General features: G+C 41.5%; 1 protein-coding gene across 2 annotated transcripts in view; it reads left to right on the plus strand.

Moving 5' to 3' along the window:
- The window catches only part of TMEM161B (transmembrane protein 161B), a 40,541-nt gene extending 16,657 nt beyond the window's left edge, over positions 1 to 23,884 (plus strand). For both annotated transcript variants that reach the window (XM_060235728.1, XM_060235729.1), the window contains exons 6-12: positions 7,469 to 7,620; positions 8,097 to 8,157; positions 11,996 to 12,136; positions 14,281 to 14,394; positions 15,788 to 15,962; positions 16,884 to 16,980; positions 22,695 to 23,884. In XM_060235728.1, the coding sequence (XP_060091711.1) occupies positions 7,469 to 7,620; positions 8,097 to 8,157; positions 11,996 to 12,136; positions 14,281 to 14,394; positions 15,788 to 15,962; positions 16,884 to 16,980; positions 22,695 to 22,972 (1,018 nt within the window). In that variant the 3' untranslated portion in view covers positions 22,973 to 23,884. The remainder of the gene's footprint in view (positions 1 to 7,468; positions 7,621 to 8,096; positions 8,158 to 11,995; positions 12,137 to 14,280; positions 14,395 to 15,787; positions 15,963 to 16,883; positions 16,981 to 22,694) is intronic.
- Positions 23,885 to 25,139: the final 1,255 nt, after the last annotated feature.

Raw genomic sequence — 25,139 nt, forward strand, 5'->3', positions numbered from 1 at the left:
CTCCTTTTTGTTAAAACAAGTTAAGCAAACAATGACAATATATTGTAAAGCTCTGCCTGCAATCACATAATATATTGTAAAGCTCAGCATCTGTCATGTACATGGTTTGAAAGTGTAGCCCTTTACCTTCTTTATTAGTTATTTGCATGATGAATATTATGAGATGCCAAATCGCAGCATGCTAGAACAGAGCTTTAAAGTAGCATTTTTAAAATTTTCATTAGAATCTAAATATGTGTGTACTAAATAACTGGGCTGCAGTGAAATTAGGGTTTCTGTCTAAAGTTGCAAGTATAGCACAGCATGCAGCAAAAGTCAGTTATGAATAGCATATACTGAAAGGAGCACTTGTGTGCAGACAGCCATTGTAGTAGACTACCACCAACAGCAATCTCTATATAAAGCTCTTTTCCTTTTCTCTGTAAAAAAGATCTCAGCATGTGCCAGCCTTTGCTCATCTGCCATCTTTGCTGTCAGAAGAGGCCCTGCAAAATCTTCCTGCAGAATATTGGCTAGAGGATGGGGGTGTGTGTGTCAAATTGCTGTTTGCTACCTCTATCAATTGTATAGCTAGTCCTAAAGTATTGTTTTGTGGAAGCTTTGGATATGGATGCGCTTAAAACAAGGTGTTTCCACTTAGAAACAAGGTAGGCTGGTACGGAAATACATATATATCCAATATTTTTCTAGTGGTTATCCTTTTTTTTGCAAGTCTTAAATGTTCTTTTCTACTCTGAATTGGAAACAAAGATGGGAAGACGGGATGAAGAATGGCCATCCAGGATGCCATTGTGATACTGTTAGAGGGGAAGGACCGAACTCAATATATGGTGGTAGCACAATCACATGCACTGCTACCCCTCCCCTTTAGTCCCATACACTGACAAATCAACACTTCAGTTCCTGCCCCTACTGTAAACTGATAACATTTTTAAAGAACAAACAAACAATGTCTAGGATCCACCACAAAGTTTTTCCAGTGGATGGGATTTCCCTTCATAGAAGGACCCTTCACAGTGAGTATTCATTAGTCCATTCTACCTCTGAGGCAAAGGGCATGTTGATGGGACCTCTCAAAGCAGTGTCCTCATTTTCTGGGTGAGTCGCTGTCTTTTGGGTCCAAGACGTGCTGTAACACTCTGCTTCCAAATGCTGTGTCAGCTGAATCAAATATGTTCATTTTGTAATGTCTTACATAGATTATTACTATTTATTGAACATACAGATCATCCATTCCCTGCTACTGCAGGGCTCTGGACAATGTACAATAATGATAAAAGAATCAAACATGAATTAAACATCTGAATAGCATTAATATTACAAATCTAAAGACACAGATGGTGAGTTTTAATAATTTCCAACTTCAGACCGCCAACCACTTTGCAGGTAGGGAGTAAAGAGGGGCAGGATGAGTGAAGAAAGCAAATGACCTTGCACACCTTTTCAACCATAGCACTTCTGGTGAAGACTGCATTAGAAGTGCAGCAACTAATTGAATGTACAGTAATACCAGGAGGTATGTCTAATTTGTGGACTTTGTAGTTTAAGAATACTGCTGATGGCTAATTTTGACATAAGAACATAAGAGAAGCCATGTTGGATCAGGCCAGTGGCCGATCCGGTCCAACACTCTGTCACACAGTGGCCAATATGTGTGTGTGTGTATACACACACACACATATATACATATACTGTGGTTAATAGCCACTGATGGACCTCTGCTCCATATTTTTATCCAATCCCCTGTTAAAGCTGGCTATGCTTGTAGCTGCCACCACCTCCTGTGGCAGTGAATTTCACATGTTAATCACCCTTTGGGTGAAGAAGTACTTCCTTTTATCCGTTTTAACCTGACTGCTCAGCAATTTCATTGAATGCCCACGAGTTCTTGTATTGTGAGAAGGGGAAAAAAGTACTTCTTTCTCTACTTTCTCCATCCCATGCATAATCTTGTAAACCTCTATCATGTCACCCCGCAGGCGACATTTCTCCAAGCTAAAAAGCCCCAAGCGTTTTAACCTTTCTTCATAGGGAAAGTGTTCCAAACCTTTAATCATTCTAGTTGCCCTTTTCTGCACTTTTTCCAATGCTATAATATCCTTTTTGAGGTGCGGTGACCAGAATTGTACACAGTATTTCAAATGGGACCACACCATCGATTTATACAGAAGCATTATGATACTGGCTGATGTGTTTTCAATTCCCTTCCTAATAATTCCCAGCATAGCATTGGCCTTCTTTATTGCAATCGCACACTGTCTTGACATTTTCAGTGAGTTATCTATCACGACCCCAACATCTCTCTCTTGTTCTGTCTCTGCCATCCTTATTCCCTTATTTGAAGGGAATAAAGAAAAAAATGAGTTTTTTTTCTGAAATCCTGTGTCCTAAAAATTGAAGTTTTAAGTGTACATCTCACATCTAAGGTGTGCCTTACTGTTTCCTTTAGATGGGTAGATTAGGACAGAATGACAGAAGGCAAATTTCCTGAAATCTGTGGATATTCAGGATTACCTTCAGTTTAAAAGTAGTGTCTGTCCTCATGACCACTTTGTTGTTGTGAAAGACACACAGTTCTGGCTTGATGCTCTCCTAGCTGATGCAATTGCTACAAAGAATAAGGTTTTTGTCCTTAGCCATTTAAGTGGAATTTCTGCTTTCTGATCCTTGATCTTTCTGTTTATTTTTGGGAGTATCGGAATGGGGAGGAAAGGCATATAGCAGGCAGCTTGGTCACTGGGATGTAAAATCTGTGGCTGCTTTTGCCCTTCAGTGAAAAAAATCTGGTGTAGAACCAGTTCACCTGATGATTGCTTGGTGAGGCAAACAGATCCACTAGAGGTAGACTGAAATGGATATGTTTATCTGGAATAGCTCTTTCTTCAGTGACCTTTCATCCTCCTGGATGTTCCACCTGCTGAGCCAATCTGCCTGAAGATTCATCAATCCCCTTTATATGTCCTGCCTTGATTGATGGTGCGTTCTTCTCAGGCCACACTAGTATCTTCATAGCTTCCTTGCAGAGCATTGGCGATCTTGAGCCTCCTTATTTGTTTAAGTAGATTTTGGCTGACATGTTGGTGGGGAGACTCTTCTTGTCATACCATCTGCCTTGTACAGGTGAGTCTTCTAAGACTGCTCCCCAGCCTGAAAGACTGGTGTCCATGAAAATCTGTTTCATGGCTGCAGTGTAGTAGATCTTCACCTTCAGAAGGTTGTGAGTCATCCACCAGAGCAGGTTGGATTTTACTGCCAGAGGAACTTGAATGGAAAGCCCTACCTTGGCCACGGTTTGAAGTTAAAAGGATCTAAGGAACTGCTGTAAGGGCCTTGTGTAATCAACCTCACTGGACACCATTCATGCTTGAAATCAGAAGTCCCATTAATTTTGAGAGAGTCATTAGGGATGAATACTGCTCTTGATGACCACTTACGACATCTCTTTCAGTTTCTTTGTGTTTGTTGTGGTTAGGAAGACATGGTTGCATGTCGTGTCCAATAGAAAACCGAGATGCTCCAATCTCTGTGTAGGGTGTAAGGAGCTTTTCTCCCTGTTGATTAGAAACCAGTAATTCTGTAGATACTGGATAGTCATGTCAATGTCTTGCAGCAACTGAGCCTTGGAACTTTATCTGATTAATAAGTTGTCTAGGTAGGGATGGATGTAAATCCCCATTTCTCTCAGTTTCACAGCTGAATTAAGATTTTTGTTAAGACGCTTGGTGCTGTTAAGAGACCAAATGGGAGGGCCTGGATTTGTAAATGGATCCCTCAACACAAAACTGAAATAATCTTCTGTGGCTTGACCTCTGTTAGGTCAATTGATGTGAGGAATTCTTCTGGTTGTAGAGACTATGATGGATTTCAGAGTCTCCATGCTGAACTGTCTCAGTTTGATGAATTTGTTGAATTATTTCAGGTCAAGTATCACCCTCCAATCTCTGTTCCTTTTTAGGCACAGTGAAGAATATGGAGTATACTTCCTGACCATCTTCTGTGTGGGGGATGTGCTCTATGATTTGAATGTCAAGGAGATGTTGAATAGCTGCATGGGTTCTGTGGAATTTTTTTGGATTCTTGTGTAGGGGAGAGTCCAGGAAGCATTCTGATGGGGTTCTGGTGAATTCTATGGAGTACCCTTTGGTCACAATCTCTGTGGCCCAATTGTCTGTCTAAGAGTTGATCCACATGTATTGAAAATGCAGAAGATGTCTCCCCCCCCCCCCATCAGAATCAATTTGTAGTCATGCCTTGGCCTGCTTGTTGTTTTATGACTAGGTGTCAGTTCTGTTTGAGAATGGTTTGTTGAAGCAGCTATCAAAGAAGCCTCTTCTGAATGTGTGTCTGGAACATTCCAAATTCATCCTTCTGTTTTCTCTATTGAATCTTGGAAGGACATGTGGGGAATGAAAGGAGTAAGACACGAAGGATCTCTTGTCACTGCAATGCAGTGTCTGAGGCATCACATTCTTGTTGTTTCTAGTTTCAACAAGAATTTTGTATATAGGGTCTCCAAATAGTCTACCCCCTTGAAAAGGGTAAGCTGTAGCTATTAACTTTGAGTGTAGGTTGGCCTGCCAGGCCCAAAGCCACATAATTCTTATGGTACCAATGGCTGATGTCATAACTCTGGAGGAAAAAAGGAGTCTAATGTTGCATCTGCTGTGAAGTGGATGGCTTTGAGGACTCTGTTAATTCCCTCCACTATATACGAGTTGCTGGTTGGGATGAGCTGTAAATGGTTCCTGGTCCATACAATAGCTGTTCTTGAAACTATCAGTTCAGTACGAAAAGGAAAGGAAAGGTCCCCTGTGCAAGCACCAGTCGTTTTCGACTCGGGGGTGATGTCGCATCACAGCGTTTTCACGGCAGACTTTTTACAGGGTGGTTTGCCATTGCCTTCCCCAGTCATCTACACTTTCCCCTCTGCAAGCTGGGTACTCATTTTACTGACCTCGATGCAGTAACAGAAGCCTTTATTGCTACTGTGATGGCTTCATGGACCTTTCTTAGGGCAAAGTCAGCTCACCTATCCATGCTGTCTCTAATTGTGCCCATACCATCTTCAGATAGCAGTCCAGATGATTGCTGGTGGTGAAAAAACTGGTTAGTAAAAGATGATAAGGTAGATAATTTTTAATAAAACTAGGAAAATGATGGTTGACTATGGGCTTCACCCAATCTGTCCTTTGCAGTTTCTCAAAGAATTCTGGGAAGGCGAACATGTGCTTCAAACAACTGAACCTAGGAAAGAATCCTTTATCTTCCTTGGGCCTGCCATTGCTTTCTGTTGTAGAAGGACTTGGGTCCTCTCCTGTAGTACTATTATTATTTATTAATAGCTTTATAGGTTTATTAGATTTATATCCTGCCTCATCCTGGCCAATGCTGGGCTCTAGGTGATGTACAATAAGAAATACACATAAAATTAATAAAACCAGTAATTTAAAATAATAACATAAGAGAAGCCATGTTAGATCAGGCCAGTGGCCCTTCCAGTCCAACACTCTGTTACACAGTGGCCAAAAAACCCAGGTGCCATCAGAAGGTTCACCAGTGGGGCCAGGACACTAAAGCCCTCCCACTGTGTCCAATAGTTGCAACCCAGTGTAGTCTCTTGCAGCTCTGCCATCGTCTTGGACAACAAGTAATGATAGTCCTCTGACTTAAAATCTCGATGATTGCTGAGGAACTTCTATCCCATCTTCTTCCTCATCTGAAATTCACCTTCCTCCTTTTTCTCCACTTCACTATCTGAGACTATGTCTGGTTCCCATTGGAGGTTGTGTCTCTCTCTCTCTTTTTCTACTGGAATTTTCCTTTCTAGCTGCCTTAGTGGGCAAGCTAGGACTTGAACATATATGAACATATGAAGCTGCCTTATACTGAATCAGATCCATCAAAGTCAGTATTGTCTTATCAGACTGGCAGCGGCTCTCCAGGGTCTCAAGCTGAGGCTTTTCACACCTATTTGCCTGGACCCTTTTTTGGAGATGCCAGGGATTGAACCTGGGACCTTCTGCTTCCCAAGCAGATGCTCTACCACTGAGCCACCATCCCTCCCCAGAGTTTCAGAGTCATAGTCAAAGTCCTTTGGTTTGCGGGGGGGGGGGGGGAGATGGAGGAGGAACTAGAGGGAGATCTATGCCTACTGGTCCTGCCCTGGCAGAAGTAGGCAGTACTCCAGGTGAGATCTTACCAGAGCAGAGTAAAGCAATACCATCACTTCACATGATCTGGACACTATATTTCTGTTGATACAGCCCAAAATTGCATTGCCTTTTTAGCCACCACATCACACTGTTGACTCATGTTCAGCATATGGTCCACTAAGACCCCTAAATCATTTTCGCACATACTACTGCTAAGACAAGCTTCCCCCATCCTATAGCTAATCCCTGTTTCCATAACTGCTGCCAGTTATAAAAATGTCCGGTGACACATTTTCAAGCAGGAAGAGGCTGTGATGATCCAGAGTTCAACCCAAGGAGTCTGGTAGTATCCCAGTGAAGGTCCAGATGAGATGCATTTCATTTACTCTATAAAGGGTCTGGTGCACTGGGGGAATAACTACATGTTAATTCAGACATCCTGAACTGACAATACAATGATTTGCGTGCAATTGTTAGATGTATTGGATGGAATTAAGAATTTGTATCAACACTCTCTGATAGCATTCTGTGGTATTGTGCTGATTCACCAAAAATAAAGCTAGAGGTTCCTATTAAATTGTCTTGGAACATTTGTGCTGGTGTCATAAGACAAGGAAAGTAGTCTGTATCGTCATGGCCTCAAATGACCTTTATGTACTCAGTCTCTGAAAATGAAACTGTTAAGCTCTTTAGGTTCTGATAAGAAATACTGAAGTCTTTAATTAGCTAATGGAATATCAAATGTGTCTAATTTCTTAACCAAGTGAATTTAATTAAAATGGCAGCTGTGGATATCTACAGTTTATCTGGCTCTAACTGAATTGCTTGTATTGCATATAAAAGTTTTATCTTTCTTAAAAATGAAAGAAAAGAAACATCTGTAGTGATCATCGATCCATGTTGTGCCCAGTCTCAAGCAAGTACTTGGCAATTGGAAGGTCTCTTTGAAATTAAACTGATTTCCAACTAATGACTGAAATCCAAACAGCAACTCATAGCTTGTGGCATTTTTTATATTCAGTGCTACAGTCTGTTTAAAAGTTTTCAGCTGCTTTAAGCTTGTCAGGCGGGACAGGCGGGAGGGAGGAGTGGCTGCTGTTTATGGAACCAGAACCCAATGTTCCCTTCAGTGCTTAAAATTTGTTATTTGACTCCAGGCCTTCAGGTTCCTTAGTACTTAATTAAATGAATTTGTTCACTTATGATTTCCTAAGTAATACACTTGACTCTCTGAATATGATTTCATGCAGTGCCAACATACTGAGGTAGATCTTAGGACTCTACAAAATGTGCTTTCCTTGACTCTTCTCATGTAGCAAAATATTGTTCTCATTGACCTCACACTACTTCAGAGTAGAAGATGCAGGAGAAAGATCACTCTGTGTAACATTCGGCTTCTTTTTCTTTGTTAAAGCAATGGCAATTTTAATAGTAACAGAAAACTATTTAGAATTTGGACTTGAATCAGGTAATATCTACTTTCTTATAGCAGTATTCTGGTTAACTTAACAGTGTGTGTGTATGAATTTCTTCATTTTTGATGCCTCTACTGTTATTGTATTTTACTATTACTGTTGCCTTCTTTCAGCTTCTAACTTGTTTTAATTTCTGAGCACTTTTTCAGTCATTGCAGTTGACTGAAGTACCTCTCTTAGAGATTGGTTATTCTCCAGTTCTGTTCCAGCACTATTTAAGACCAATGAGGATTTGTTCAGTGCACTCCCAATGGATATGTATTGCATCCTTTAAGAACTAACATAGGTGCTTCATTCTTGCAGACTATGTAAAGGAATATTGTCAGACTTGAACCTGTTAATAATTGCATTATGGCATTTTCATTACCAAATGGAAAAAGTCAAGCACCTGAAAATGACTCCTAAAATGTTCTGATTGCTGGCATTTTGAAAGTCTGCATTTACCATGTGCTAAATTTTTCCATTGTAGGCTTCTCAAATTTTTCAGAAAGTGCTGTGCAATTTTTTGAGAAACAAGGATTAGAATCAAGGTAAGTATAACCTACCAATTGCTAGACAAAAATGTGTGAGACTTAGTAGGAGATATTTTAAGACCACTGTTCTCTAGAATGTATTTTTAGTTCTTTTAAGGACTTTGGGCCCCTAATCTAAAGACACATGTACCAAGAGCTGCAACAGAGTTTTTCGTTTTTACTTATTTAAAATATATCCTTTTTGATGTAAAACTACCGTGAAGATTTCAGTATTTTTACTACAGTTATTCTAGCTACCAAACAGCTTCTGAAATTATTGGAAATGGCTTTTGGAAGTGACATGGGGTGGGGAATGAGGAACTGCTCTTCATGCCAACTGCAGAGACCTCAGCATGCATTCATGATGAACATTGTGCTGAGACCTTAGATTCCTGTGTGGGAACTTCCTGATGTACTACTAGCCACTACTCTCTATTTTGAATTGATAGCAAACACTCTTTTGTGAACATTCCTCGATTGAAGCTAAGCTACACATTTCTTTGTAGATAGGAAAAAATGACCAGATGTAAAATAAGATTGAGTTCCTGTATCTGTAATAGCTTTGCAAAATAGAATTTGAGCATGAGCAACTTATTTTGCAGTGCTTTCCTAGGTGTTCAACCGTTAAAAAGTACAGAAAGCCAGTTTTCCTCCTAAATCTTATTGCCCTGGTAGATAGGTCAAAGCAACTTGCAGCTTATGGTCCACAATCATAGCTGCTAGGTCAGGGTTTCCCAAACTTTTCTTTCCCATGGCCTGGTTATTTTTACACTTCTCCTTCGTGGCCCACTAAAATTTGGAAGTGGAGCCAGGAGACTTTGGGGGTGGAGCCGGGAGACAGGAACTATGACATTTCCTGTGGTGTCAAGGACCAAGTGATGTCACTTCCGGGGCACACTGAACCAAAACTCCACCTTTTCCTGTGATGTCACTTCCAGGGCATTCCCTCAAACCTGCCTCTTCTTTGGAAGTAAATTCATTTTCAGAAAAATTTCTCTGAAACTCATTCTGAGCCAAAATGGGGGTGAAAAGTGGGCAGTCCTCTCTTTTCACCCCCACACCTGCATGCACATATCTGTTTGTGTATTATTCTCCAGCTTGCAAGCCCATGTTCAATTGCCTGCACCACCTACACATCCCTTCCTCAACAGCACTGGCCAGTGTATGCAGTTGAGAGTGCTGTTGCCATTGCCATCAGGAATGCCAGCACTGTGTACCACCCACACTGGGCCTTGGTAGCTGCTCTACCTCAAAATATGCTGACACATTTAGTAGACTTTTCCTTCAGTTGCTACTACTGGAACCCTGCCTCAAGCTACAACCAAGCTTGCTTGGTTTCAAGAAAATTCTTTGACAGCTATTTTTCATACTTTTCTTTGGTTGAAACATTGGGAAATTGCTGTGAAAGGTAGTAGAGAATTGTACTGCAATTAATGAATTAATTTCAAATTATATGAAGTTCATACAAGTTTTTCTGCAGTTATCCCAAAAAGGATATTTATGAGGGGCTTGCAGCTTTTTACTGGCTGTGTTTCCCATGCCTTTAAAAGCAACCTGTTGTGCAGATACTTAGCCAGTGAATTACTTTCATCCTTTTTAATATCTGCAGGAGAAGTTTAATTTTGGTGTCAGACAGCTGTTAAAAGCCAGACCGGTAAAATGGTGCCAAGTTCATAGTACCATCTCTTCCAGTGCTGTTGAGATATACTGTAGTAATCGCCAATAATCTCTTTCTGCCCCACACCTCTTACTCTCACTCACTCACACAGCAATCTCATAGAAGGCCATCAGGCTGAAACTGGGGGTGCCAACTTTTTATTGACAGAGCTCCTATGTCTGCAACAACAGTATGATGAACAGAAAAGTTTCATCCAGTAAAAATGGAAGGAAAGAAAGAGAAAGGGAAAGAATGAAATGGAAGGAAAGGAAAAGAAAGACATCGAAAGAACATAAGAGGAGCCATGTTGGATCAGGCCAGTGGACTATCCAGTCCAAAATTCCCTCATACAATGCCCAAAAAGCACCAGAATGTCCACCAATGGGGCTAGGGCACTAGACGTCCTCCCACTGTTGCTCCCCACCCCCAGCACCAAGAATACAGACAGAGCATCACTTGCAGAGAGAGAGAGAAAAGAAAGAGGGCAAATAAAAAAAAGCCTTCCTCACCATCAGATGACCCCAGCCAGCAAAAATTCTGCCCAGGGGTTGTTTGGTAAAAAAAAAAAAAATACTGGAATGCCCACTCCCCGCCCCTCCCGGCTGAAAAAAACACACACACCCTTCTTTGCCGCCCAGGCCTCCCGAGGAAATCTACCCAAAAGAACATACTGCAAGACACATGAAAGCTCATACCTTGAAGAACACTTCATGGGTCTAAAGTGCCAGTGAATGCTAGCTTTTCTCTCAAACACTGGGAGTGTGGGAGAAGGAAGGAGAAGCAGCCCAGCTCCTCTCTGCACAACACAGAGATGGGGTGGAGCTGGCATTGCTGGGGGTAGGGCTAGCTTTGGCTTTTCTTGTGACCCAGTAATGAGGCTTCCGTGGCCCGGTACCGGGTCACGACCCTACAAATGGGAAACACTGTGCTAGGTAATAAGTGGTGACCACGAGTTTAATGAGCAGCTTAGGGAAAGAGTTGGGTGTCTGTCACAGTCACTCTGGGTTCTAATCTATGCTGTGATACATCTGAGGTACTGATGTAACAAGGGGGTTTACAGTATCCCCCCCATGCACACATACACACATTCTTGCCGCTGTCCACTGTTATTGCCTGTAGGATAGCTCAGCTTTGTGTCAAGCATGCGATTTTCAAAAGAACGAGTTCAGTAGATACAAAACTGCGTTTATTGCTAAATCGAGATGCTCTCTTAGTTCAGGTCCTTGAGAGTGATACTATAAATACATTGATACAATTCTTTTAAGACATACTTCAAAGGATCCTCAAAGGAGAGGGTAAGGAATGCCAGCCAACACATAAACTATCATAAATGTCTACGTTCCCTCAATGTTATCAGTGTCTTGTTCTTGCTTTCCCAGATGGCTTACACTCCCATGTAGGAATGTATGGGAAGGTGTTCATTCTTCTTCTCCCGCTGCTAGTTTCATTTCTCACTATTCTACTACACAAAGCAAGAAGGGGGGGGGGGGGGTGGAAAGAATAAGAGAGCCAAACTACACTGACCCTCCATGATGTTTCACAGACCAGGGCCCTAAAACCATAGATTTACCTTGAGCTTTTACCATGCTTGACACTTTGCCTCTGTTGGACAGGAAGCAAGAAAATCAAACTATTGGAAGTAGTGGTTGGCTGTCAGTTCCAGTCCAAATTTATGGACCCTGTAATTTGCTTGCTTGCTTGCTTGCTTATTTATTTATTTATTTATTTATTTTCTTTAGGATATTTTAATGCCCCCTTTGCACCCAGTCAGGTTCACTAGGTGATGAACATAAAAAAAACATTAAAACATGTAAACGATTAAAATACAGTTAAAATATAAAATTCAATTTTTAAAAAATAAGCAGTACTATAGGGGCCAATAATGGTCATTGAAGGTATGGCAGATGAAACAAAATAAAATTCCTTATTTTACATTAACTACCACTTGTTGCTTTGGGGTTGTTTTTTAATTTCATGAAGTAGGTTAAGTCTGGTTTGTTTGGCTAACCCCTACAAAGTTGTTTTCTTATATAATGTATTTTTATGGTTTCATATTTCTGATTTTCATGTATAATTCAGTAATAGGCTTATTTCTCAAGAGCTGAAGGGAAATGTGGCTTTGGTAGTTTCCTCTCCCATTACTGTGTGAATGGAAACGTGTACCATGTCTTTAACTAATTTACATGTGTTTCTTTCTAGGGGGCCTGTTTCTAAATTAACATTCAAGCTCTTCCTGGCTGTCCTTTGTTCTCTTATTGGTGCTTTTTTGACATTCCCTGGATTGCGACTGGCTCAGATGCATCTGGATGCCTTGAGTTTAGCATCAGAAAAAATCACTCAGTAAGCTGCACCGATCACAACCTGATCTTCCAATAGTAGCCTTTTTAAAATATAGAACTTCCTTTCTCAAACTGCTGTTAACTGTTTCAGTGCATGTTATGTAAAATGTAATACAATGGAAGTATAGTTGAACCATCATTTAAAATCATTGTTAAAAGCATTTTAAAAGAAGGAAATTTGGGTCGAGATGAGAGGGTAGAGAAACTGAAGAGCACAAGGAGGTTAAAATGGTCTTTGGACCCAGAGATATGTGAGGTATGAACAGAAATGAACATCTGCATCAAGTTTGACATTTGAGACACCTTTCTAAACTGGTAGGCAGTCTTGCTATTAGCTAGATTCTGAACAAGTGGTGCAATCACCAGAAACTATTGTGAAATATTTGGTGTTAACTCATAGTGTTTTGATTTAATGAAACTATTGTGAAATATTTGGTGTTAACTCATAATGTTTTGGTTTAATGAAGTCTTGATTGGTCAGTCAGACTGTTGAACTTTCATCAGCTTTTGTGTTTTAGTAGACTAAATTTTTGATCAACAGTTGACTTGTGCTATCTCTTCTGATAATTATGGAGCTTTTCCACCAGTGTAAGAGCCTCTTATGTCTACAGAAGGCTCCCCCCCTCTCCAGCTAGAAAAAAGCACTCCTGGAATGGATCCATGGGATCAAATAACTTGGCATTGTAGTTCCAAAGTCTGTACTTTTTAGCGCCTCGCATCTCATAGAATTGTACATCTCAGATGAAACACCTTATACTGTGGATTACAAACTCTTCTTACAGGGAAAGCTTTCCTCATCTGTGTTAACTGCTTAGCAACCCTGAATTTCAACACACACTGGCCACAGAACCTTTGCAGTGCTATGAAATGTTTTGGAGGACTTCCTAGATCATGAACTAGTTCAAGGAGGAATGTTGTAGAGCGGTGGTGTCAAACATGCAGCCCAGGGGCCAAATCAGTTCCCTGGAGGGCTCTCATCAGGCTTGCGAGCAAGTCTGCTTCCTTCTCCCTCTCTCTTGCTTCCTTCAGTTATCAGAGATTGTTAAATAAAATATTGCAAGAGTGCTAATCTTTGAAGCATGTTTTATTTAAAGCTTTTTTTTAAAAAAAATATTTAATTGTGTTTGTGTCCTTTATAAAAAGGACACCTGGCCTTACATTTTGTTTGTTTTTTTGGTTAAAACAATTTTATTTGGTAACATATGGTAACAAATTATATTTCTTGCATCATTAATAACTTCTTTTATCTATCCCATATATTACTTTCTACCCACCCCTCTCCCCGTTACTCGACTCCCGCCGGTATTATTTACTTAAAGTACTAATGTTTAAAGGTATCCTTAACTAATAAAAACAAAAATTAATATTCTTCTTTTTTCTAAGACTTAATCATTATCAAAAATTGTCCAATGTCCTTTTATTTTCCACTCTTTTTCTACATATCTTCTGAACTTTTTCCACTCCATCTTAAAAACTTCAAAATCATAGTCTCTTAAAATTCTTGTTAATTTGTCCATTTCACTCCATGTCATAACTTTTACAATCCAGTCCCATTTCTCTGGTATTTTTTCTTGCTTCCACAACTGCGCATATAATGTCCTAGCAGCTGAAAGCAAGTACCAAATTATAGTTCTATCTTCTTTTGCAAATTTTTCCATTTGTAATCCCAACAGAAAAGTCTCTGCAACTTTCTTAAATTCATATCCCAAGATCCTAGAAATTTCTTGTTGAATCATCTGCCTGGCCTTACATTTTATGACACACATAGCCTGGCCCAACAAGGTGTCATTTATGTCAGATCTGGCCCTCATAACAAATGAGTTCAACACCCCTGAAGCTTACTGAGCTCTCAAAGATTGAGCAGTAGGACTTTAAGATGTGTGCGTGTGTGTATGTGTTTGAAGCTCTCACTGAAGAACCACCCTTTCCTCCAAGTTTCATAGGGATCCGTGAGACAAAGTTTCCTTGAAGACCGTTTAAAATTGCTACCATGGCAATTTTTAGAATGCATTTTTATAATGTCTTAGAACAGTTACAAAGTAGTTTGTGCCTGCCTACTTTATTTTCAAAACATAGCTGTCCATGAACTTTGCTAATATGTTTTTTGTTAGAGCAACAGTTTTTTCTTTTGTTCTTAACTTTCAGAACTTTGCTGCACATAAACTTCTTATCGCCCCTGCTTATGATCTTATTGTGGGTTAAACCTATTACGAAGGACTATATAATGAATCCACCATTGGGAAAAGAAACTGTGCCTTTGTAAGATGCTTTTGAAAAATCTATCACGTAAACTTATTGTGTGTCAGTCTAAAAAATAGTCTTGGTAGCTGTGGTGATGATGAAATAAAGCAACCATACCCAAATTCATACTGACTGCTTTGGACAATCTGAGTCCTGCTCTCCTTTTAGATCCAGGGAGTGCCATTTCCATTATGGTTATTAATCTCATTTTCATAGTAGGACTACTGTCAGTAGTAACTTGTAGATGAGGTTGTATAATATTTTGTAGATGTTACTTGACGCATCCTAGAAAGTAGAAAGACACAGACATCATATGCCAGCTTATTACTTGGTTTTCTAGGCCTTGAGGAGCTTCAGAGGTCTAAACATACAGCACCATGTATATATGTGTGATTTATTTTAAATAGGAGTGAGGCTGCAGGCAGATATAGCTAGCCCTGGAAAACTATAATGAGATGTTTTTGTAAATGGCTGGAAGACCTTCAGGAACTGGGGTTGCCCCTAATTGGTTTCTTCAGCCTGTAATCTGTGTGCATGTACACATGAGTGCGTGCAAAGGGCATACAAATTAGGTTCCTACGTAATTGATAGTGAGGATCAATTAAATCGAATCTACCATAGTTTTCTGGTATTGGAAGATGACAGTCATCCATTTTCTGTGATGTGTGTTCTATGGGCACCTGCTATAGAGCTTAGTGTATTCCCCCCCTTACAAAAAAAGCTTCATTTTGCCATCCTAAAACTTCATATTTAATTTTAGAACCTTAAATCAGAGAGTGGGCCACTTGGGGGGGAAAATGAATAATAAGATCTGGACTTTCTTGTCAGGCCACTATAAGTTGTACAGTATCTGACCAGCTCTTTATAACTGTGAGAGGAGTATTAAATGAGATAATTTCAGAATGAGTACAGAATAGTTTGAAAGCTCTCTTGTAGTGGCTTGACATTTAATGGAGTTGGAATTGAACAGCAGTATAAAGCTTGAAGCAGTTAAGAGACCGTATGTCCTCTCTAGTACATTGTATCATTTAAAAATAGTATTGACACTCTCCTGTTCCATCCTATTACTTGCTATAATACACAGAGTGTATTTTTCTTGTTTTCTTTTCATCTGGGTAAGAAAATACTGAAGTGACTAGCTCTTTCTTTATTTACTTGGTGTTATATCGCACCCAATATCCTGGATGCCCAGGATGGTGGATCATTCACTAAATTAGGAAGGGAAGGAAATTTGCCACATCAGCATATTTCAACACATTTAAACTGAATGCATAGATTATATTGTTAACAGACACTCCTGTTACTCATATGCCATTTTACTACTTCCAGCAAGTTTATATAAAAACAAAATACTTGACGACTACAGCATAAATGATGTAGAAAATAATTGTATTCCTGTTTTAATCTGCAGAATGTCAGAAGCTACATTTGATACTCTAAGGCTGTGGATCATAATTCTCTTGTGTGCACTGCGGTTAGCCATGATGCGCAGTCATCTCCAAGCCTATCTTAATTTAGCACAGAAATGTGTGGATCAAATGAAAAAGGAAGTTGGCAGAATAAGTACAGTTGAGCTGCAGAAAATGGTAAGTATTTTAAAACAATAATTAATGTGATGTCAAAATATCACAGAGGCAGCTGGAATTCCTTTTACCACATTGTTTACGGCTCTTGCTCTGAAATAGTGAACACTTTGATCTATTCATAACCCTTTTGAACAATTGTACAATTGGTAGGGACACATCTCTATTTTAGTGAAAAAAACACCCTCTTTCAGTTCAGCTGTTATGCCTCCATTTGGATTTGCTCCTAAAACAACTAAGCAGCCAGTAGTTACAAATGTGATTAGGGATGACCAAACAGTACACCCGTGTGTGTGTTTGTGGTTGAACAATCTACAGTCATAGTCTCTGGTGAGAGCAGATGCATTACCTACTGCTGCCACATTTATCGCAGCAATTACCTGGCACTGCTTAAAGGTAGAGAAGACTGTGGCATGATGAGTGGGAAGCACTGCTTTAGCTGGCTTGGATAAAAGATCAGAAGACAGAAAAAGCTGCAAGCAGCGTCTCCATGGTTCTTCTGCCAGAAAACTTAATTTAGCATTATGGCAGCAGGAGAGTAGGTAAATGCCATTTGCCATTCACCTGCTTTCCAGGAAGTAATTGCTACTTGATTCAGGGAAATATATGTGCAAATATGTGCCCGATGCCAGGCTTTTAGTTGAGGCAGTGGATGTCACTTGTTATTGGCCTCCCCCCTTCATTCCATCCCAGTGCTATAAGACCTGCTGGACCTGGACAATAGGCCATGTCTGTGAGGCAGAATGAAACAGACTCAATGGCTTTTACAATTGCAACTTGATCTTGTGCCTGATTTCTATAGCATCAGGTATTCTAAACTACTTTGTTTTATCATCAACTGTGGTTCATTGCTGGCTGTGATAACTTCTGTGATGTCTGTATTGTTTTGTACACCAGTTCATCCAAGGTTATTGTTGCTTTTAGGTGGCTAGAGTGTTCTATTACCTTTGTGTCATCGCACTTCAGTATGTGGCCCCTTTGGTTATGCTGCTTCACATGACACTGCTGTTGAAAACTTTAGGTAAGAAATATCCATTATATGCAGGAAACCGTTCACTAATGATCTCTCTAAACATCATGAATGTCTGATCAGTATTCTGGTAAGAGATGGCAAACTTTGGAGACTCTGTCTACTATCTCTCTGCATAGGTATTTCCTTCTCTGTCCCAGATTCTGGAATAGCTGTGTAAGAAGATGAGCTTACATAACAGCCAGTAATTCAGTTAGTTGTTGCTCATTCCTGCATATAAGCAATGGAACAACTGAGTGTCTCAGTGGGCTTACATAAAACTGGGACTGATAATTGTGAGAAGATTGCAAATTTATCTGTGCTTTCTGTGCAGGAGGTCCTAAATCCATTTGTTAGGTTCAACTTTTTTCTCATTTTTTGCAAGTAACTGGAGAAAAGCACACTGTGTTGATTCCACAATTACTTCTTTTCCTAGGAATATACTAACTATCTTGGGGGGGGGAGGGGGGCCTCCCTCTTGGGTATCCTGCCCCCCCAGGGAAAGTGTATGCGCAATACATAGCCTCTCCTTCCCGATGTAGTGAACGCCGCGTGGCCACTGTCCGGCTATGCCTGGCAGATGGTCACTGCAATGGCCTCTCCTGCATTACTGCATCTGTGGCAACACCTTCCCGCTGGTCCCCCCCGTTTCCCACAGAGTTTGCCACGTCATGGTGCGACCGAATGTCCGGCGGTATAACCGGATGGGCAGGCTGGGCTCACCAACCTCGCCAGCCAAGAGAAGGAAAACTCTAACATCAAACCCGGGCAGATAGAGCTCGTTAATGTAACACCTACCACCTGGAGGACACGCTGCCGGCGTCCTAGCTTACTGGGCCATGGCAGATGACCCCAAGGTGAAAGGGTGGAGCCAGTACTGCGCACACTGTGCTTCACCTAAAAATTCCTCTGCGCAGGCCTGAAGGGCATATCCACATCCACAACCCACAACACACCAAGTCCTGCAGCGATGGGCAAGGGGCAAAACGGCAGGTGGAAGATGCCACTGGAAGCCGCAGTCCTGATCCTGCATGTAGGCGGTTCTGGGTATTGGTCGCCTGATGCTGACCCGGAGACGAAAGCATCTTTCGGCAGCACCCTGAATGACCAAGCAGCCTTATCTAGGGACAGCACTGCTTGCTCCACACGGAGAGGGGCCTAGAAAAGGTGGCCTAAACAAAGCTCGTCTCCCCCACCCCAGTTGGCTAGCCACGGTCAACGGGCATCCTTACTTGCGGTCAAAAAATAACAACAAAGAAAAGGCATGCACCTGCCTCACAAAGTGTGCAAAGACTTAAGCTTGTGTGTTGGAACATCAGAACCATGCTTGACACAGTAGACAGTGGTCACCCTGAACGACGCTCTGCTCTAGTTGCCCACAAACTTCTCAGGTTGAATATTGACATAGCAGCTCTCAGTGAGGTCCGTTTCCCTGAGGAAGGTAGTCTTCAAGAACATGGTGCTGGCTATACCCTCTACTGGTCGGGTAAGTCAAAGGCTGAGAGCCGCCTTTCTGGCGTTGGCTTCATGGTCAGGAACTCCATTGCCTCCAAACTCAAAAACCTGCCAACAGGTCACTCAGATCGCATCATGTCCATGCGCCTCCCACTTCAAAACAAGCAGCATGCAACACTCTTCAGTGTGTATGCCCCAACCCTTCAGGCAGATCCTGCAGAAAAGAACAAGTTCTATGCTGATCTACGCAACCTCGTACGGAAGACCCCTACAGAGGACAAGGTGATCATCCTTGGCAACTTCAGTGCCAGAGTAGGTAAAGACTCGGAAGCCTGGAAAGGAGTACTTGGCAAACACGGCATTGGCAACTGCAATGATAACGGGCGCCTCCTGCTAGAATTCTGCACGGAGCACCAGCTCACCATCACCAACACTATCTTTCAGCAGAAGAACAGCCTGAAGACAACCTGGATGCACCCACGGTCCAAGCACTGGCACCTTATCGACTACATTCTGGTGCGCCAGAGAGACCATCAAGATGTCTTACACACCCGAGTAATGCCCAGTGCGGAATGTCATACGGATCATCGTCTTGTACGCTGCAATCTCCGTCTTCACTTTAAACCCACACCCAGGAGAGGAGGTATCCCTCGGAGGAAGCTTCAGGTTGGCAGCCTTCAGTCAGCCGAAGTTAAAGCTGCCTTCCAGGCAAAACTCCAGTCAAGAATTGAGGACGCAGGTTGCCCCACAGACCCTTCTCCAGAAGCACTCTGGGAACACCTAAAAACTACCGTCCTGCAGATCTCTGAAGAAGTCCTCGGGTTCTCCACAAGGAAAAACAAGGACTGGTTTGACGAGAACAATCAAGAGATCCAAGAATTACTAGCGAAAAAGAGATCTGCCTACCAAGCACATCTTGCTCAGCCCTCCTGTCCCGGGAAAAAAGCAATCTTTCGTGCTGCATGTAGCAACCTCCAGCGCAAGCTTCGAGACATTCAGAATGAGTGGTGGACCAAGCTTGCAGAGAGAACCCAGCTGTGTGCAGACACTGGTGATTTAAGAGGGTTCTACGAAGCCCTAAAGGCAGTATATGGCCCATCATATCAGGCTCAGTGTCCCTTGCGTAGTGCAGACGGCCAAGTGCTCCTCACAGACAAGGCATCCATACTGAACCGGTGGTCGGAGTATTTTCAGGCTCTCTTCAGTGCCAACCACGTAGTTCAAGATTCAGCAATCCACCTCACCCCACTTCAACCAGTGAAAACAGAGTTGGATGAGATCCCCACCCTAGAAGAGACTGTTAAAGCCATCAAGCAACTGAAAAGTGGCAAGGCAGCGGGAGTTGATGGAATCCCACCAGAGATCTGGAAGTGTGGGGGCACAGTACTACATAGCACACTTCACAAAGTACTTGTCACCTGCTGGGAACAAGGCAAACTACCACAGGACTTTCACGATGCAATCATCATCACTCTACACAAGAACAAAGGGGAAAAGTCAGACTGCTCCAACTACCGGGGGATAACCCTGCTCTCCATCGCAGGCAAAATCCTTGCCAGAATACTCCTGAACAGACTGGTGCCCACCATTGCAGAAGAACTCCTCCCAGAGAGCCAGTGCAGCTTCAGAGCTAACAGGAGCACCACCGACATGGTATTTGTTCTCAGGCAGCTCCAAGAGAAATGCAGGGAACAGAACAAGGGTCTATATGTGACTTTTGTCGACCTTACCAAAGCTTTCGATACCGTTAGCAGGAAAGGCCTGTGGCAAATCTTGGAACGTTTAGGATGTCCCCCAAGGTTCCTCAGCATGATCATCCAGCTACATGAAGACCAGCGAGGCCAAGTCAGACACTGCAACGACCTCTCGGAGCCCTTCCCAATAGGCACAGGTGTAAAGCAAGGCTGTGTTCTTGCACCAACTCTCTTTATGATCTTCTTTAGCATGATGCTTCAAAGAGCCGCAGTAGATCTAGATGATGACGATGGTGTCTACATCCGCTATCGCACTGATGGCAGCCTGTTCAACCTGAGGCGACTAAAGGCTCACTCCAAGACAATGGAAAAACTCATCCGAGAGCTACTATTTGCTGATGATGCTGCACTCGTCTCCCACTCGGTATCAGCTCTGCAGCATATGACGTCCTGCTGCGCTGGGCAGGGCACATTTCTAGGATGGAAAACCACCGCCTTCCCAAGATTGCTCTGTATGGCGAACTTTCCACCGGCCATCGAAATAGAGGGGCACCAAAGAAGAAGTACAAGGACTCCTTGAAGAAATCCCTTGGCACCTGTCGCATCAACCATCACCAGTGGTCTGACCTAGCCTCAGATCGCAAAGCATGGAGGCACACCATCCACCAGGCTGTCTCTTCCTTTGAGAACGCACGCATAGCTGGTCTTGAGGACAAAAGGAGATTGAGGAAGAATCGTGCTGCTACAGAGATCAGACTTTTCCCTGCAGCCACTGTGGCCGGATCTGCCTGTCCCGCATTGGTCTTGTCAGCCACCAGCGAGCCTGCAGCGGACGTGGACTACTGCACCCTTCTTAAATCTTCGTTCGCGAAGTCAAGCCGAGAGAGAGACTAACTATCTGTTATGTCTAGAACTCTCCCCTGGAAAAGCACACAGTTTATTCAGTGCTCTTCAGTACCACGCAGGTACTGGAAAATGAAATTGACTTTTTTGTTGAAAAAACAAAAGGTGAAAAATGAGTTTAGGACATTGAGTGTTGCTCAACAAGCATAAGTAGAGGAAATGACAGTGAAGAAATCCTTTTATCTTTTACTTCCATGTTTTCCTCTACCCAAAAGAGAGCCAGTTTGGTGCAGTGGTTAAGTGCGTGGACTCTTATCTGGGAGAACCGGGTTTGATTCCCCGCTTCTCCATTTGCACCTGCTGGAATGGCCTTGGGTTAGCCATAGCTCTGGCAGAGGTTGTCCTTGAAACTGCAACTGCTGTGAGAGCCCTCTCAGCCCCACCCCACCCCACAGGGTGTCTGTTGTGGGGGGAGAAGATATAGGAGATTGTAAGCCGCTCTGAGTCTCTGATTCAGGGATAAGGGTGGGGTATCTGCAATTCTTCTTCTTCAAAAACATATATGCACATGCTTTCTTTCAGAACCAGTGCATTCTGCTTTTTTGTCTTTTATCTCTAAGCTGAGCCTTATACCAAACAATAGCACGAGAATGTAAGATGATTTGTGTACTTAGAGTTTGCATATTCTGCCATATGGGAAATGTACAACTTCTTTTTATTCTTTTTGCGTAAGTTGTTCATGGTTTCTGTGACCATAATTTGAGAAACTGTTCCGTGAGCCTCACCATGTAAGGTGGCTACTTGTTTTCCTGTTCTTAAAGTTGTTGTGATGGACTATCAAGGGTTAATAGCAAACAGAGTCTGAGAACTTCTGAGCGACAGGCTGTTAAAGCACAGTTCTGTGGGCAGCATCAGTTAAGAAATGACAGTTGGGAACTGACAGCTGATGACGAGACGGTTTAACACTGACTGTGGACTGGGAAAGAAGCTGAAGGAGTGAGTGGATCACAGTAGATGCCCATTCAATCCAAAAAGGGACAAAGTTTCTAGTCAAGAGAAGTTATCCCTGCCCTGTGAAAAGGGAGATAGCTCTTAAAAGAGGAATGAATCCCTGGTGTGTGTGGATATAGAGAACTTGGTTGTAAATATGTCTTGTAAATACGAAGTGACAGTGAAACTCAGAAACCTATGCTTGCGAGTTAGAGCAGAAAATGAATAGAAGGCCTCTCACCTCAGAGGTTCAAAGACCTTGTTGAAGAACAGAAACACTTGCTGGCAACACATTATCTAGATTTAATGTGATTACAAAGTTACCTCAGTTTTTATTATCTGTTCATACATCCTACCCCTGATTCCACCTGACCTTAAGTTAAATGAAACATTATTTTAAATGAAACATTAAATTAACATTCATTATTTATAATGTTACATTATTTTAAATGAAACATTAAATTAACATTAAGTTAAATGAAACATTTTTTTGAACTTTCAAATGTTACAGGAGTAGAATGTAAGAAGGTGTTTTTTCCTCTTCCCTGGGCTGAGCCAGTATTTTTATATATATATATATATAAGAAAAAAAAAAAGGGAAAATCCTGCGAGGGTGGGAAAGAAGGCAAGATCACCATAGCTATATTCCACTACCCATACAGTGAAAACTCAGCTTACAAGCATGTAAGTAGAAATGATCAAGGAAAGGGGCTAAATATTAACATTTTTTGTTTGTTTCTCTAGGAAACTATTCCTGGGGCATTTATCCAGATTCTAATTCAGATTCTCTAGTGGAGAACAGCCCACTGAGCAATTCAGTAAACTCTGAACCTTCATCTGATGATGGAAAGATGCAGCTAACTGTACTAGAACTAACAATGGCACTGGGTAACCTGAAGAACATTTTCACTCCACTCTTGTTCCGAGGACTCTTGTCCTTTCTTACCTGGTGGATTGCTGCTTGTCTCTTTTCTACAAGTCTTTTTGGGCTGTTCTATCATCAGTACCTGACAATGGCATGACCCAATGAAGGCTTAAAGACAGACATTTAGAAACCTGTGTGCCCCAAAGGGGGCAGAAGGAAATGAAAGGAAATACAGCAAAAGAAAACATATCAAAGTTTTTTCTTTAAATACTTCCTTGGAGTTCTCTGGCAAATGTTTGAAATCACAAAGGAGTTTTAGAACTGGTTACCTTAATTGGTGTTGGTGAGTTGTTTTGAAATACGTCCAAGGACTTTTTGTTTTCATTAGCTCCATGTTGCCCAAAAAACAATTGTGTACTGGCTGACCTTAGTGGTATTAAGGTACTAGGGTGGTAATAATGGCAACAGCTTAGAAAATGAACTTGCAACTGAGCCATACAAAGTACTGAGGAAAATCATCCTGTTGGAAGAAAAACTGTGGCTTACTGTTTTCCTTAAGAGCAAATGAATCCAACAGGACAACACAAATACTGTATATTACAGTAAAGAAAGCTGTGTGGAATAGAGATGTTTGTAAATTAAAATGCATGGACTCAGCAGGTATTCATGCCAAAGGACTTATTTACGTGTTACAGTTAAGGGTATCCAAGTGCAATATTGTGTCACTTGATATGGATGAACGTTCAGGGGTGCATAGTTACTGTAAATTAAGAACTCTCTCCCCATTTGAGCACACATACTTGAAACAAATCCTTCACATGTTAGGGTATCATAAAGTACTAAGGTCTGAAAATTTTATGATAATTTATTGGTGTACCACTCACTCCTGCGCATTCATACATTAAAGTATACAATATGCTGTGGCTTCCTTTTCCAGAGGCATTATATCCCTTAATGTAATGTGTCTGAAAGTCCTAAGAGAAGAATTTTCATATTGTAAGAATAATATTATAAAATCTATTGTTTCAGTCTTAACAGTCTTTTTAAAGATAATAAATGGCTATATGAATCTTTTGGATGTTTTGTATTGGTGCTAATATTTATTCACAAACTCCATTTGAGATTTCTTGTTCCAGTATCAGACAAATTATGTTGCCTTTCACCACAGTGATCTTATTGGCACTGATCAAAATCTTTTAAAACTGATTTTACTATATGTTTAAGTACAATCATATGATATAGGGGCTTGAAGAAGATGAAATTTCCATATGAGGCCTCTGAATATATGCTGCTCAGCAGCAGGACAGGCAAGCTTTGAATGAAGAATTATGAAAATGAATTGGGGATATCTGTCTTGATGCAAAGATACTTTAGTGCTCTAAACTTTAAGAGGCTTTTAATGACATAGGTACATTGGTACCTTATACTTCTCCAGTGTGTCATATGTCCTACCTGTTTCTTTGAGTCCTCATTATAAAGGACACTGGATATTGGGGGTTGGAATGCAGGTGGTATAAGATGTTTTGATGTCCGCCTCTTTGATACCATACATCCAGTAGCAGTGGTATATGCTGCTAGAGCAGTGCCAGTTCAGACAACTGTACAAGTACAATATGCAGACTCAGCTCACCGCAGACATTAGGCCCATCTTCTATTCTGGCAGCTTCTTTAGTACACTTCATGGAAATAGATCAAGATGGGTAACCATGTTAGTCTGTTTGTAGCATGAGAAAAGAGCAAGAGTCCAGTAGGACCTTAAAGACTATAATAAAATTTGTGGCAGGGTATGAGCTTCTGTGAGATGCCGCTCACTTCTGAAGTCACAGAAGCTCATACTCTGCTACAAATTTTGTTAGTCTTTAAGGTCCTACTGCACTCTTGCTCTTTTCTGCTTCTTCAGTACACTGTCCCTGTTTAACAGTTCCTAAGGTATTGGGATCAGTGTTCTCTCTAAGCTGAGTTAGTGTGAGCTAGCTCACAGATTTTTAGCCTCCAGCTCACACATTTTTGTCTTAGTTCAGGAAAAATGGCCCCAGAGCACAATTTATGCAGTAGCTCACAACTTTAATGCCAGTAGCTCACAACCTTAATAATAATATTTTATTTATATCCCGCCCTCCCCGCCGCAGCAGGCTCAGTAGCTCACCAAGTAGAATTTTGCTCACAAGACTCTGCAGTTTAGAGGGAACATTGATTGGCATTAGTGCTGTTTAGTTCATAGATGATTTGGAGTTGTCAAATCTGCAGATAATCTAATTCAGGATTGCAAAGAACCAAAGGATGGCCATTTGGGGGAAAAATTGGAGTTCTTTGAATTTGGATTT

Source organism: Heteronotia binoei, chromosome 4 (assembly GCF_032191835.1).
Source record: "Heteronotia binoei isolate CCM8104 ecotype False Entrance Well chromosome 4, APGP_CSIRO_Hbin_v1, whole genome shotgun sequence".
Classification (NCBI taxonomy): domain Eukaryota; kingdom Metazoa; phylum Chordata; class Lepidosauria; order Squamata; family Gekkonidae; genus Heteronotia; species Heteronotia binoei.